The sequence below is a fragment of the Mytilus californianus genome, unplaced genomic scaffold, assembly GCF_021869535.1.
Source record: "Mytilus californianus isolate M0D057914Y unplaced genomic scaffold, xbMytCali1.0.p SCAF_21, whole genome shotgun sequence".
NCBI classification, from domain to species: Eukaryota; Metazoa; Mollusca; class Bivalvia; order Mytilida; family Mytilidae; genus Mytilus; species Mytilus californianus.
In genome coordinates, this window is record NW_026262670.1 from 2,865,703 (window position 1) to 2,879,606 (window position 13,904).

The 13,904-nt window shown below is 32.5% G+C and overlaps 1 protein-coding gene and 1 long non-coding RNA gene across 3 annotated transcripts in view; one reads left to right on the forward strand and one right to left on the reverse strand.

Moving 5' to 3' along the window:
• Positions 1–13,904, forward strand: part of LOC127731841 (ATP-dependent RNA helicase DDX54-like) — a 57,100-nt gene that overhangs the window by 37,091 nt on the left and 6,105 nt on the right. For both annotated transcript variants that reach the window (XM_052240687.1, XM_052240688.1), the window contains 3 exons: positions 11,458–11,562; positions 12,586–12,692; positions 13,713–13,856. In XM_052240687.1, coding sequence (XP_052096647.1) covers positions 11,458–11,562; positions 12,586–12,692; positions 13,713–13,856 — 356 coding nt within the window. The remainder of the gene's footprint in view (positions 1–11,457; positions 11,563–12,585; positions 12,693–13,712; positions 13,857–13,904) is intronic.
• Positions 1,968–6,318, reverse strand: LOC127731859 (uncharacterized). Its single transcript, XR_007995852.1, has 2 exons — positions 6,151–6,318; positions 1,968–3,802 (listed from the first exon to the last, which is right to left on the reverse strand). It is a non-coding gene; the product is annotated as an uncharacterized LOC127731859 (long non-coding RNA).

Consider the following 13,904-nt stretch of genomic DNA (forward strand, 5'->3'; position numbering starts at 1 on the left):
TTTGACATTTTTAGCTCACCAAGTGAGCTTTTCTCATCACTTGGCGTCCGTCGTCCGTTAACTTTTACAAAAATCTTCTCCTCTGAAACTACTGGCCCAAAGTTAACCAAACTTGGCCACAATCATCATTGGGGTATCTAGTTTAAAAAATGTGTCTGACGACCCAGCCCGCCAACCAATATGGCTGCCATGGCTAAAAATAGAACATAGGGGTAAAATGTAGATTTTGGCTTATATCTCTGAAACTAAAGCATTTAGAGCAAATCTGACGTGGGGGTAAAATTGTTCATCAGGTCAAGATCTATCTGCCCTGAAATTTTCAGACAAATCAGACAACCCGTTGTTGGGTTGCAGCCCCTGAATTAGTTATTTTAAGGAAATTTTGCAGTTTTTGGAAATTATCTTGAATATTATTATAGATAGAGATAAACTGTAAACCGCAATAATGGTCAGCAAAGTAAGATCTACAAATAAGTTAACATGACCAAAATTGTCAATTGACCCCTTAAGGAGTTATTGCCCTTTATAGCCAATTTTTTTATAATTTTCGTAAATTTTTGTAATCTTTTACAAAAATCTTCTCCTCTGAAACTACTGGGCCAAATAGAATCAAACTTAGCCACAATCATCATTAGGGTATTCAGTTTAAAAAATGTCCCTGCCTGCCAACAAAAATGGCCGACATGGCAAAAAATAGAACATATGGGGTAAAATGCAAGTTTTGTCTATTATTCTGATAAGCGTTATAAAAAGAGGAAATCTGAAGAGGGTAAAATTGTTCAGAATGTTGAGCTCTACCAATTATCCATATAAGTCAAAACTGTAAGACAATTTTCTGTAGGAGTTATTGCCTTTAAATGACAAATTTTACCACTTTTTTTCGATTTTTGCCTATTATCATATCTTGAAAACTATAAAAGATCGAGAGAAACTTTAAATTGCAAAAATGATCAGAAGGACAAGTTCTTCAAATAAGTCTTATGGTTGAAATTATCAGTTGACTCGTTATTAGAGTTATTTCCCTTTGATGTCGATTGGTACATTTTTTTGCCGTTTTTGTCTTATATCTTAAAACTTATAATAGATAGAAAGAAACTTAAATATACAAAAATGATCAGCAAGACAAAATCTACAATTAAGACAAATGGGAGAAATTGTCCAATGACTCCTTATTGGAGTTATTGCCCTTTAATTATGATTTTTACCATTTTTTTGGTGTTTTTCCTTGTATGATATTAATTATAATAGATAGATAGAAACTTATATAATCAAAAATGATAAGCAAGACGAGACCTACTAATAAGTCAAATTATGCTGATATAATAAGTAGACTGTTACTCTTTATAGGAGTTTTTTTACCCTCTTTTGTGTTTAGAGCAAAATCTAAATAAGATCATGAAGATAGAGAGAAATTAAACAGACTTCAATGATCAGCAATATAAGATACAAAAAAAAACAGAGATTTTTGTCATTAATTCTATTGAATTGAATATGCATATAGACCAAGGTGAGCGACACAGGCTCTTGAGAGCCTCTAGTTTTATTCCCCGCCTATGATAGAAAGGGGGCATATTGATTTTGGTTTGGTCTGTGGGTTAATCCATCCATTAGTCTGTCTGTCCTGTACTGTGGATTCATTTTTTTTTCGTGGGTACCAATTTTCGTGGATTGAGGAAAACTTGCATTTTCGTGGATATTTGATTTTCATGGTTTTGCCAAAGTCTGCTTATCAGACTATAGGAAATATGTTATTCGTTCAACATTTAATTTCGTGGTTCACCTGTAACAACGAAATCCACGAAAATTGGTATCCCACGAAAAATAATGAATCCACAGTAGTAGGTTACAGTTTGAGGTAGTATATCATAGAGTTGTAGTCACATTAACTCAGTCAGTTATTTGTTTGTTGGCAGGGCATGTTTTCAATGGAAACATATTCTTGTTAAAAAGAATGATGATCAAATGAATTAAAGAGAAATTTACATATTTATTACATTGTTTTTAACTGTTTTTCACTTTTAGCACCGACACAAAAATCATTGTCCAAGTCATTATTCACAAAATCAGTTCATAGAACAAACACTTTTTATGAGCATTAAAACATGATAACATTATGAATCACATGATAACATTATGAATCACATGATAATATTATGAATCACACAATAACATTATGAATCACACGATAACATTATGAATCACACGATAACATTATGAATCAGATGGTTACATTATGAATCACATGGTAACATTATGAATCACATGATAGCATGGAAAGGTTTATATCCCAGAATGCATCATGAACACAATAAGATTATGCAGCATGTGTTATGCTTCATGTCCCATAGTCCACCTTCGGGATGGAGCTATATATTTAATACAGCTGTTATTCCACGTATAGAAAAATTGAACACACTTCCATTCAAATATCAACAAAATCAAATAAACATTGGCTCCCAACACATATCAAGTTTTGATTATTCCCATGGAAACAAACTCATTGTTATTCTTTTCTTTCTTGCTCCATGTCTGTTGCCATTCCTGTATCCACGATACTTTGACTCCGTATTTCCTTCCCGTTCTCTCTATATTACCCATCTCTGCTTCGGCAACAATCATTTTCTGGAAGGCAGCTGTATACACCATGTTGTAATCGATCGCAATTGTAGCCATTTTGAAGGGTAAGGTCGTTTGGTTGTCTTGGTTACAATTTTCTATAGCACACCTTGATATTATATTTTCTTTCGTTGATAGATGTCCTTACGATAAGTCCTTCACAAGCTGGACTAGATTATATTTTCTTTCGTTGATAGATGTCCTTACGGTAAGTCCTTCACAAGCTGGACTAGATTATATTTTCTTTCGTTGATAGATGTCCTTACGATAAGTCCTTCACAAGCTGGACTAGATTATATTTTCTTTCGTTGATAGATGTCCTTACGATAAGTCCTTCACAAGCTGGACTAGATTATATTTTCTTTCGTTGATAGATGTCCTTACGATAAGTCCTTCACAAGCTGGACTAGATTATATTTTCTTTCGTTGATAGATGTCCTTACGGTAAGTCCTTCACAAGCTGGACTAGATTATATTTTCTTTCGTTGATAGATGTCCTTACGATAAGTCCTTCACAAGCTGGACTAGATTATATTTTCTTTCGTTGATAGATGTCCTTACGATAAGTCCTTCACAAGCTGGACTAGATTATATTTTCTTTCGTTGATAGATGTCCTAACGATAAGTCCTTCACAAGCTGGACTAGATTATATTTTCTTTCGTTGATAGATGTCCTTACGATAAGTCCTTCACAAGCTGGACTAGATTATATTTTCTTTCGTTGATAGATGTCCTTACGATAAGTCCTTCACAAGCTGGACTAGATTATATTTTCTTTCGTTGATAGATGTCCTTACGATAAGTCCTTCACAAGCTGGACTAGATTATATTTTCTTTTGTTGATAGATGTCCTAACGATAAGTCCTTCACAAGCTGGACTAAATTATATTTTCTTTTGTTGATAGATGTCCTTACGATAAGTCCTTCACAAGCTGGACTAAATTATATTTTCTTTCGTTGATAGATGTCCTAACGATAAGTCCTTCACAAGCTGGACTAAATTATATTTTCTTTCGTTGATAGATGTCCTAACGATAAGTCCTTCACAAGCTGGACTAGATTTGATATTGTATCCCTAGTATTCTTAAAATTTGATTTAATATCAATAATTGAAAACTTTGGGTCCCTCGTTTTTTGATGTCTAGTAGCTTATGTCTATTCCTTGGAGTAATTCTGTGTCATAGGTCTGCAAAAAAAAAAAACATAAATCTGTAAACACAATTTTCAAAGACATTAGTAATCTGTACTAAACATGTGCTCTAAATTGGGGTAAAGAAAACAAACAACCATCCATGTTTAAATCTTAAAATTTATTTAGAGATAAAACTATCCTGTCTGCGTCTTGCTCATCAATACATAAGACTCAGACTCAAAGGGAGGTAATACAATTAAATACAATTTGTTTAACGAAAAAAGGTATCTGTTCCTCCAAAAAAATATACCTTCTCCTTAGTTTAGGCAAGATTCTATTTTTTTTAAATTTGAATTTAAAATCCTTTGTAAGTTTGCACTATTTTTTTTTATTTATTTTTTTTTTTTGAGAGAGAGAGAGAGAGAGAAAAAATCGTTCACCTCTTGTACATGTTCTAAAAAACAAGGAAATTTTTTACAGTTAGGGAAAAGATTTTTTTTTTTAATCATGTAGCAAATAAAGTCATTTCATTAAAACCTTTTCTTAAACTTGAACTTTACAAACCTGTATAGTTTATATCACAGACAAGTAATTGTTAGTCTGTTGTGGATATTTAAAGGTTTTCCACTTTATATCAAAATGGGGTTAAATTACTTCATTTAGGGGAAGTCCTGTTAATCAAAACAAATTTGTTTAATGATAAAAATAGAATAAACCTTGACGGAAATTAGATAAACAAATAAATATGATTAAAATAAAATTCACATGAACTTGAATAACAGGAAACTTTGACTAATACATAGTGTACATAGATATAAGCAAATAAATATTTGTTCCCACAACTTCATGGCCCTGTCCCAGGTCTGGAACATCGTCAAAAGTTGTCTTAGGAATTAAGTTTTGAAAGTCAAACATTTTTTTACGATTTTTGGTGTTTTAGAGCATGACATATTAAAGGACAATGTTGTTATTGTATAAAACTCCACATAAATACTCTTTTTTGTTGTTTTAGAGTAGTTAACTAATCTGTGATTCTTTTCTCGAAAATTTTTACAAAGAACAAATACTTGTAAGTCATGAAAATATCATACTTATGAGCAGATTTAATCATCAGAATTTTTGGTGAAAAATGCTGCTTGATTGTATAAAATACTCAAGTGTACAGTAATCAGTAAATTGATTGATTGATTGACACCAGCACCAATTAATCATTTTTTTTAATTTTTTTTTTTTTTTGGGGGGGGGGTTAATATTAGGAATCTTTTTGTTTAGGAATGTACATGAAATATTATAAAAATCTTCCAGTTTCATGAATATATTGTCAACTGTACAATTTGAATTGAATTGAATACTATAAAAAAAATATGGTTCTCTCATAAAATGAAAATAATAATAATAATGATCATTTATTATTACTTACACAAATATATAATAATAATTTTATTATTACTTACACAAATGTATAATAATAATAAAAATAATGTTTAATATTTTACCTGTTTAATGATTTATTGAAGATAAAAAGATAGAAAAAAGTAATCAAACAAATTCCACAGTAATAAAATAATAATAAAAAATATAGGTTACCTTGTTTGAAACAAGTTTTTATCTATATATTTATGTAGATCCAACCATATATATATACATGATATATAGACAGGCTTATCTTTTAACCTTTTGTAACCTTTAATGTGAATAAATCTTTACAAACTGATTATCTCTTGGTTAGGAAGTGTTTTATCTGATAATGTAGAGGGCAATGTAATTTGTGGAGTAGACTTGACACAGATTTTTATTGTTCTAACCTAATTGCTTGGAGGACGTTATTATGAGTGGGTGTAATTAGGTTATTTGCAAATTCATAAAATTGATTAATAATATTTGATTGTCATATAATTAGAGTAATACTTTATTTTGGCAGCTGTTCATTATTTTGTAATTATTAATCTTGATTCTGGTTTGTTTTGTTGAGAAAAAACTTCTACTCGTTTTGTGTTCCTCAGTAGAAGGTTCATTTCATTAAATACAGATATTAAACTTCTTATGGCTTTTTTAAGTAGAAAAACTATGTGTGGTTCCTTACTTAAGATGATTCCTCTTGTTATTTAAGATATCTCTTGGATTTGATTAGGAGAGAAAAATGTATTATTCTAGCTTGCGTGTTGTTTCTAAAAAGGGTTAAAAACGACTTTTTTCTAAGTTATATGGAAAGTAGATACTGTTAATTCAAAAATTATTGTGATGGTTTTATTAATGCAAAAAATGTGAACATATTAGGTTCACAATAATAACAACTCGCATTCATAATTTATGTAGTAATTTTCCTTCATTACATATTTTTGCCAATAGTTATAATAAATGCATACATTAATTTCTGATTGTACAGTTTTACAGTGTCATACCTTGTAAACTTTTTAACTAACGTTTAAAAGTTTAACACTATCAAATCCAACGTGAGTGGGAATACTATAAGATATGAAATGTCTTGTGTAAACACTATCATGACTATAGTGGGATTGAAGTAGGATTACACCACAATACTTTTTGGTTGTAAAGATTATGAAATTAAAAGGAATTAGCCTTGCAAAATGTATTACTTCCTTCTTAAAAAACATTAATATAAAAAATCCTTTTGTTCCTTTGAATTGAATAGAGTGTAGGCTTTTAATACTTCTATTCAATCATAAATAAGTGTGTTTAATGATGCTTGCATCAGTAATTTAATAACATATTTGCAAGCTTAAATAATCCAAAATGTATTAAAAAGATTTAAACAGAATGCTCTGATGAAAAAGTTGATAAGTGATTGTCTCCAAAGATCTGCAAATTTTTTCCTACAATTTTGGTCCTTTTGAGATGACTTGAAACTTAGGGTCCTTTTTTCAAACTTTCCAAATTATTCATAAATTTACGGCATCAACAAACATGTATAGACAGTTTCATTGCATTTACTTCATGAAGTTAACTTGTACTGTTTTCAAAAACGATTAATGGAAAGTAACAGTTTAAAATTGAAATTATTTTAATGACTTAAAACTTGTCCCTGTCTTTCTGTTTTTCTTGTTACTAGTAGTTTAGATTTTGGTGTTGATGTCATTTCTCACTGACCGCTGTGTTTCAGCCAATAGTGATGAAAGTGGCATTAAACACCAACAATCAATCAATCATTACTTGAAAAAAAAAGTCTACAGAAGCTAAAGATAGCACCCTGAGCAAACCTTTTTTTTTCGTTCTTTTTCTCTTAAATGAATTTTTTTTTGACAGTCAACATTACACTTCTTTTTCTATGACAGAAGTCATAGGATTTTAAAGAACAATGTAGAATTTTTATACCATATCTTAACGATAGAATGAGTACTGGACGTTACACATTCAACAGTCCATCAATACTGTATTGTTTTTACAAAAAAATATCATGGAAGTTCACTGTCACTTTTTTCGCTCAATTAAATTTTCTGCACTGCGTTTACAAAAATGTCATTTACATTGGACCCATATGTGAATTTCAACCATTCACGCTTGTGCAAGTAAAATAAAATGTAAAAAAAAACAAAAAACATGGCTGCACTTAAGAATGATAATATTGTTACTCAACAGCACACAATTTTATTTTGAAAAGGAAAAGACAACCACGTTCAGAGGTTTAAAGTGTTAAAGTACATAATGAAATTCAAAACATTGATAGGCGATTCATGAAAAAAACATTTCTTTTAAATTTCCTAGTATTTTATTGATTCTAGTAAAACTTGTGATTATTTTTATTCCTTTGGTCACTTTAGGCAATTCATGAAAAAATGATTTCCTCTAAAATTCCTAGTATTTTATTGATACTAGTAAATCTTAGATTATTTTTATTCTTTTGTTCAGTTTTATCCACCATCCAGTCTTTTATTTACCTTTAGTTTAAACCAACTTCTATCCACGTCTAGATATCCAATACTAACTAATATAAATAAATAATGACCACAAATTACCTGCTGACAAATTATTGTTTCCATGGTTACCGCATTAACGATATGTCACATTATAGTACCACCTGTCAGTCTTTTCAATCATTGCTAGGTAACGATTAGCGCAAGAACTACTTTTATACTATATGTTATAAAGTGTTAATTAAAACAGCACCACTGCATCATGAGGCCATAATTCCTTATATGGTCGTTAACACCAAAAAGTATTTATAATATTAATTTCTTAAGGTATACAGACTATAGATATGTATATATGTCATATGGGAGAATAAACAAAAAAAATTATCATTTTTTTTCGTTTTAACAAAGTGTTATTTGTAGTGCTGCTATTTAAAGAAATATGATGGAAATGTATAAGTCACTGTGCTTGTTCTCATTTAAGGTGGTACATAACACTACAGGGAGATAACTCTGTAAAAATCAGCTGAACATTTTAATCACATTAAAAAAAAATATGGTTTTTACCCTAAATATTTCTTTTGGACCAGTTGTAGGAGTTGCAGTATATAAAGAATAACCATACATTGTCCCGAAATATAAATGTATTTGTACTCGACTCAAAAGAGGATTGAAATGCTCGGCAATTAGCCTCGCTTTCTACCTGTTTCTAAGCTTTGTACAAATAAAATTTATAATTCGAAACAATGTATGGTTATTCTATATGTACTGCACATTTTTTAAGAAAGAACAAAAAAAATATCTAGGTAATCTCCCCTTATAAGGCATTTTTTTCAAATTTTTGTAACGAATGAAAAAATTTATTTTCCAATTTTTTTTGTTTAAATATAAGGTCAAATCATATAAATTTTTTCATTGAAATGAAAAGTCCAACAAATTAATCACATTTCTCCATCAAAGCTAATACATGAGCTCCATCATTACATTAAATGTGTATTATGGAATATTGTTATATTTAAGGTTTAAAAATAGAAACAATTAACTTTCAATCGATCTATGTGTGGATGAATTTGAAAATAAACTGATATCATATGGTTTCCTAATTAGAATTATATAAATACCTAGGAATGTCACTTTAACATGCTAATAAGTGTTATAAGAATACTCGCTATATTTTATATAGATTAACACAATATTCAGATAGACAAGCTTCATGAGATGGCCAGCTGTCCTGGTGATAATCAGATGCTAATATTAAACTTTTGTATCTCAAACAAGCTGATCTAATTGTGCTGTTAAAAATAGTATGACTTCAAGATGTTTTCCTTTGACTTATAATAAAACTGTTTTTATGCCCCATTTATGGGCATTATGTTTTTCGGTCTGTGCATCCGTTCGTTCCTCCGTCCGTTCATCTGTCCGTCCGTCCGTCCGTCCGTCTGTCCGTCTGTCTGTCACGCTTCAGGTTAAAGTTTTTGGTCAAGGTAGTTTTTGATGAAGTTGAAGTCCAATCAACTTGAAACTTAGTACACATGTTCCTTATGATATGATCTTTCTACTTATAATGCCAAATTAGAATTTTGACCCCAATTTCACAGTCCACTGAACATAGAAAATGATAGTGCGAGTGGGGCATCCATGTACTATGGACACATTCTTGTTTCATCTCTCTCATGGTGTCCATGAGATCCTAAAGTATGAAGCTGATACCTCCAAAATCTCTCTCATGGTGTCCATGAGATCCTAAAGTATGAAGCTGATACGTCCAAAATCTCTCTCATGGTGTCCATGAGATCCTAAAGTATGAAGCTGATACGTCCAAAATCTCTCTCATGGTGTCCATGAGATCCTAAAGTATGAAGCTGATACATCCAAAATCTCTCTCATGGTGTCCATGAGATCCTAAAGTATGAAGCTGATACATCCAAAATCTCTCTCATGGTGTCCATGAGATCCTAAAGTATGAAGCTGATCCAAAATCTCTCTCATGGTGTCCATGAGATCCTAAAGTATGAAGCTGATCCAAAATCTCTCTCATGGTGTCCATGAGATCCTAAAGTATGAAGCTGATACATCCAAAATCTCTCTCATGGTGTCCATGAGATCCTAAAGTATGAAGCTGATCCAAAATCTCTCTCATGGTGTCCATGAGATCCTAAAGTATGAAGCTGATCCAAAATCTCTCTCATGGTGTCCATGAGATCCTAAAGTATGAAGCTGATCCAAAATCTCTCTCATGGTGTCCATGAGATCCTAAAGTATGAAGCTGATCCATCCAAAATCTCTCTCATGGTGTCCATGAGATCCTAAAGTATGAAGCTGATACATCCAAAATCTCTCTCATGGTGTCCATGAGATCCTAAAGTATGAAGCTGATCCAAAATCTCTCTCATGGTGTCCATGAGATCCTAAAGTATGAAGCTGATCCAAAATCTCTCTCATGGTGTCCATGAGATCCTAAAGTATGAAGCTGATCCAAAATCTCTCTCATGGTGTCCATGAGATCCTAAAGTATGAAGCTGATACATCCAAAATCTCTCTCATGGTGTCCATGAGATCCTAAAGTATGAAGCTGATACATCCAAAATCTCTCTTATGGTGTCCATGAGATCCTAAAGTATGAAGCTGATATCCAAAATCTCTCTCATGGTGTCCATGAGATCCTAAAGTATGAAGCTGATATCCAAAATCTCTCTCATGGTGTCCATGAGATCCTAAAGTATGAAGCTGATACATCCAAAATCTCTCTCATGGTGTCCATGAGATCCTAAAGTATGAAGCTGATACATCCAAAATCTCTCTCATGGTGTCCATGAGATCCTAAAGTATGAAGCTGATACATCCAAAATCTCTCTCATGGTGTCCATGAGATCCTAAAGTATGAAGCTGATACATCCAAAATCTCTCTCATGGTGTCCATGAGATCCTAAAGTATGAAGCTGATACATCCAAAATCTCTCTCGTGGTGTCCATGAGATCCTAAAGTATGAAGCTGATACATCCAAAATCTCTCTCGTGGTGTCCATGAGATCCTAAAGTATGAAGCTGATACATCCAAAATCTCTCTCATGGTGTCCATGAGATCCTAAAGTATGAAGCTGATACATCCAAAATCTCTCTCTTTGTTTTCTACCTTGTTTGTCCCAATTTATGTTAGCCTTTTATTATTTGAAAATTGATACATGTGTTTTCAAAAGATTGCACTGTTCTTAGGAGGCGCCTTGTGATTAGTCAATATCTTCCTTGGGAAATGTATGTCAGTTGCAATCTGGCATGGTTTATAACTTCATCTGACCTCATTTTCATGGTTCATTGGTCAATGTTTGTTTTCCCAGTAAGGTTTGTTTGTCAGATACTATAAGTAAATTAGTAATAGATCAACCATATTTGGTGTATATAATGGTTGTAAAGTGTTCATGTCTGTCTGGCAGGGTTCATATGACCTTGGCTTCATGGTCATGGTTCATTGGTCAAAATTAAGTTTTCTTGTTTAGGTCTATTTCTAAGATACAATAAGCAAAAGGGCAGCTATATTTGGTGTCATCTTTGCTAGCCAAGGGTTACGATCCAACATGCTTCTCTTCACCCTTGCCTGGGAAGATGATTTGGCGTGTGGATTTATTGTAAGGTGTACATGTCCGTCTGCCATTTTCTAGATTGACCTTCATCAGGAACAGTCATACCCCAAAAATGTGAAAGCTAAGTATGTATAAGTACTTGAATAAGTCAGGAGCAATATGACCAAAAGAGACAGATAAAAGCCAAATCCAGATTGGTCATTTGGACATGTAAGCAGCATTGTTGCCATGGATACTGTATGTTATTGTTTTTTACTTTTAGACTTGGCATTGGTACAACGTTTGAGCAGCAGGCAGCAGGTGTTTCTATGGACATAACAGGGGATGAAGATAATACACTACAGAAAACAAAATCAGCCTTCAGATGGTAAATATTGTACTCAATGATGACATTGTCATCCCATAGGCCTTCAGATGGTAAATATTGTACTCAATGATGACATTGTCATCCCATAGGCCTTCAGATGGTAAATATTGTACTCAATGATGACATTGTCATCCCATAGGCCTTCAGATGGTAAATATTGTACTCAATGATGACATTGTCATCCCATAGGCCTTCAGATGGTAAATATTGTACTCAATGATGACATTGTCATCCCATAGGCCTTCAGATGGTAAATATTGTACTCAATGATGACATTGTCATCCCATAGGCCTACAGATGGTAAATATTGTACTCAATGATGACATTGTCATCCCATAGGCCTACAGATGGTAAATATTGTACACAATGATGGTATTGTCATCCCATAGGCCTTTAGATGGTAAATATTGTACACAATGATGACATTTACATCCCATAGGCCTACAGATGGTAAATATTGTTCACAATGATGACATATTTTTTTAATGTTGTTTTTTTTTCATTAGAGAATGTATTGACCATCAGTATCAGGCAAATATATATAGACAAGTGTTTGTACTTTCAAAATACTGCTTTCATTTACAAAACTTGTGAACTTTCCTATATACACCATCAGCTAAATGGAAGACATTTTATGCCCCCGCCCTAGGGGAAGGGGGCAATAAGTGTTATCCTTGACTGTCCATCCGTCTATCCCGTCCATCTATCTTTTCCGTACGTTCCATTTTTGTTTCTGCACTCTTAACTTAAGTTTTCCTCATCAAATTTTTATGAAACTCATACACAGTGCTAAGAACAAAAACTCACAGAGTTCGAATTTTGGCAGTGAGTCACAGTCACTTACCGTTCTAGAGTTATGCCCCTTTATAACTTGGAAATTTGCAAAACAAAGTTCCTTAGACACTTTCTTCTTTTATTTTCTCTCCTTGTGGTCCCTTAACATATAAATTTGACCATATTGAATTTTCTTCTGTTTAATAAGATTATTTATGAATGGTATTCAATAGAAAATATATTTTTCAGGGATAGAAAGAAGAAGAAATTTGTGAAGGATGGAGGATTGGATCCAAAGAAGAAGAAAATCCGAACAGAAAGTGGAGCTCTGATCTCAGCATCATTCAAATCTACTGCATATCCTTATTCATGCTTATATCATAAGCCAAAACATATAAAGTCCTGGCTTTTATTCCCAGGCCCAAAAAGTCTACTCCTTCAATGATTGTAACTGGGTTCCCAGATTACAGGGATAACACAGTGAAACCACATATGCGGATTAAGGATTTTGCAAAGGGGGGGGAGCAAAACTGGGCAACGTTAGGAGTGGAACATATAAAAAGTCTATACATTAGCTATATGAATAGCTCCTTAAGCCAAGGCACCTCCACCTAAATCCACCTCTGAAGCAGGAATTTCATTCTGCGTATTCCAGGTCCAGAAAGAAGTCAATTTCATTGAATATGAATAAGTCCCAGAAGTTAATATTACTTGTGAAGATCGGTGAAAGCTGGTCCTGTTCCTTTACAGACAGGTAACCTGCTCAATCACTTAGAACATTTTTGCACTTAAATCAAAGACGTTCAGGTCCTAGAATCGATGCTATCATTCATGGAACTTTTTGAGGAATTCTAGTGTGGATCCAGAAAGCTTTTTGTTTTTTTTGTTTTTGCTAGCCCGAAAAAAAAAGGGAGTTACTCTCCATGCCTCTACATTGCCCCAGATTACTTAAGTTTCCCCCTTGCATTGCTCCAATGTCCAACAGTTTATTTACCTTTCAATCATGACTACATTTGATAAAATCTTTTAATAAATAATTTAATAAAAAATAGTGGTATTTGTTCAACATCCAGATTGACCTTGTCACTTATTTAGCATTTTTTATATTTTGATTATTTATCAATGACTTATGAAAGTTATTAATCAATTAATGATTGAATTATTTAGGAATATTTGAAAACAGGCAAAAAAACATTTCTATTAAAATAAACCTTTTCACAATAAAATGACAAAATTTATTTCTGTTCTTTTTTTTTTACTTGAAAGAAATCTCCAGCAAATATGACCATTTGGCAGCCAGATATAATTTCCAAATCAAAACTATGACATCCTGTAGGCTTAGCATGTGTTTAATAGTTAGACCTTAACTTTGTTTACTTATGAAGAGTGGAAAAACAAAACAAAGGTAGACGACCAAGACAACCAGAATGACGACGATGATAGTGATCATGAGAGGAAACCTGCGTTACCACAGCAACGGTCTGAAAGATTTACAGTCTTAGGAACTAAAAGACGAAGATGTATGTAATATAAAGAGAGGAAAAAGAAAATTTGGTTTTAAATTAAGT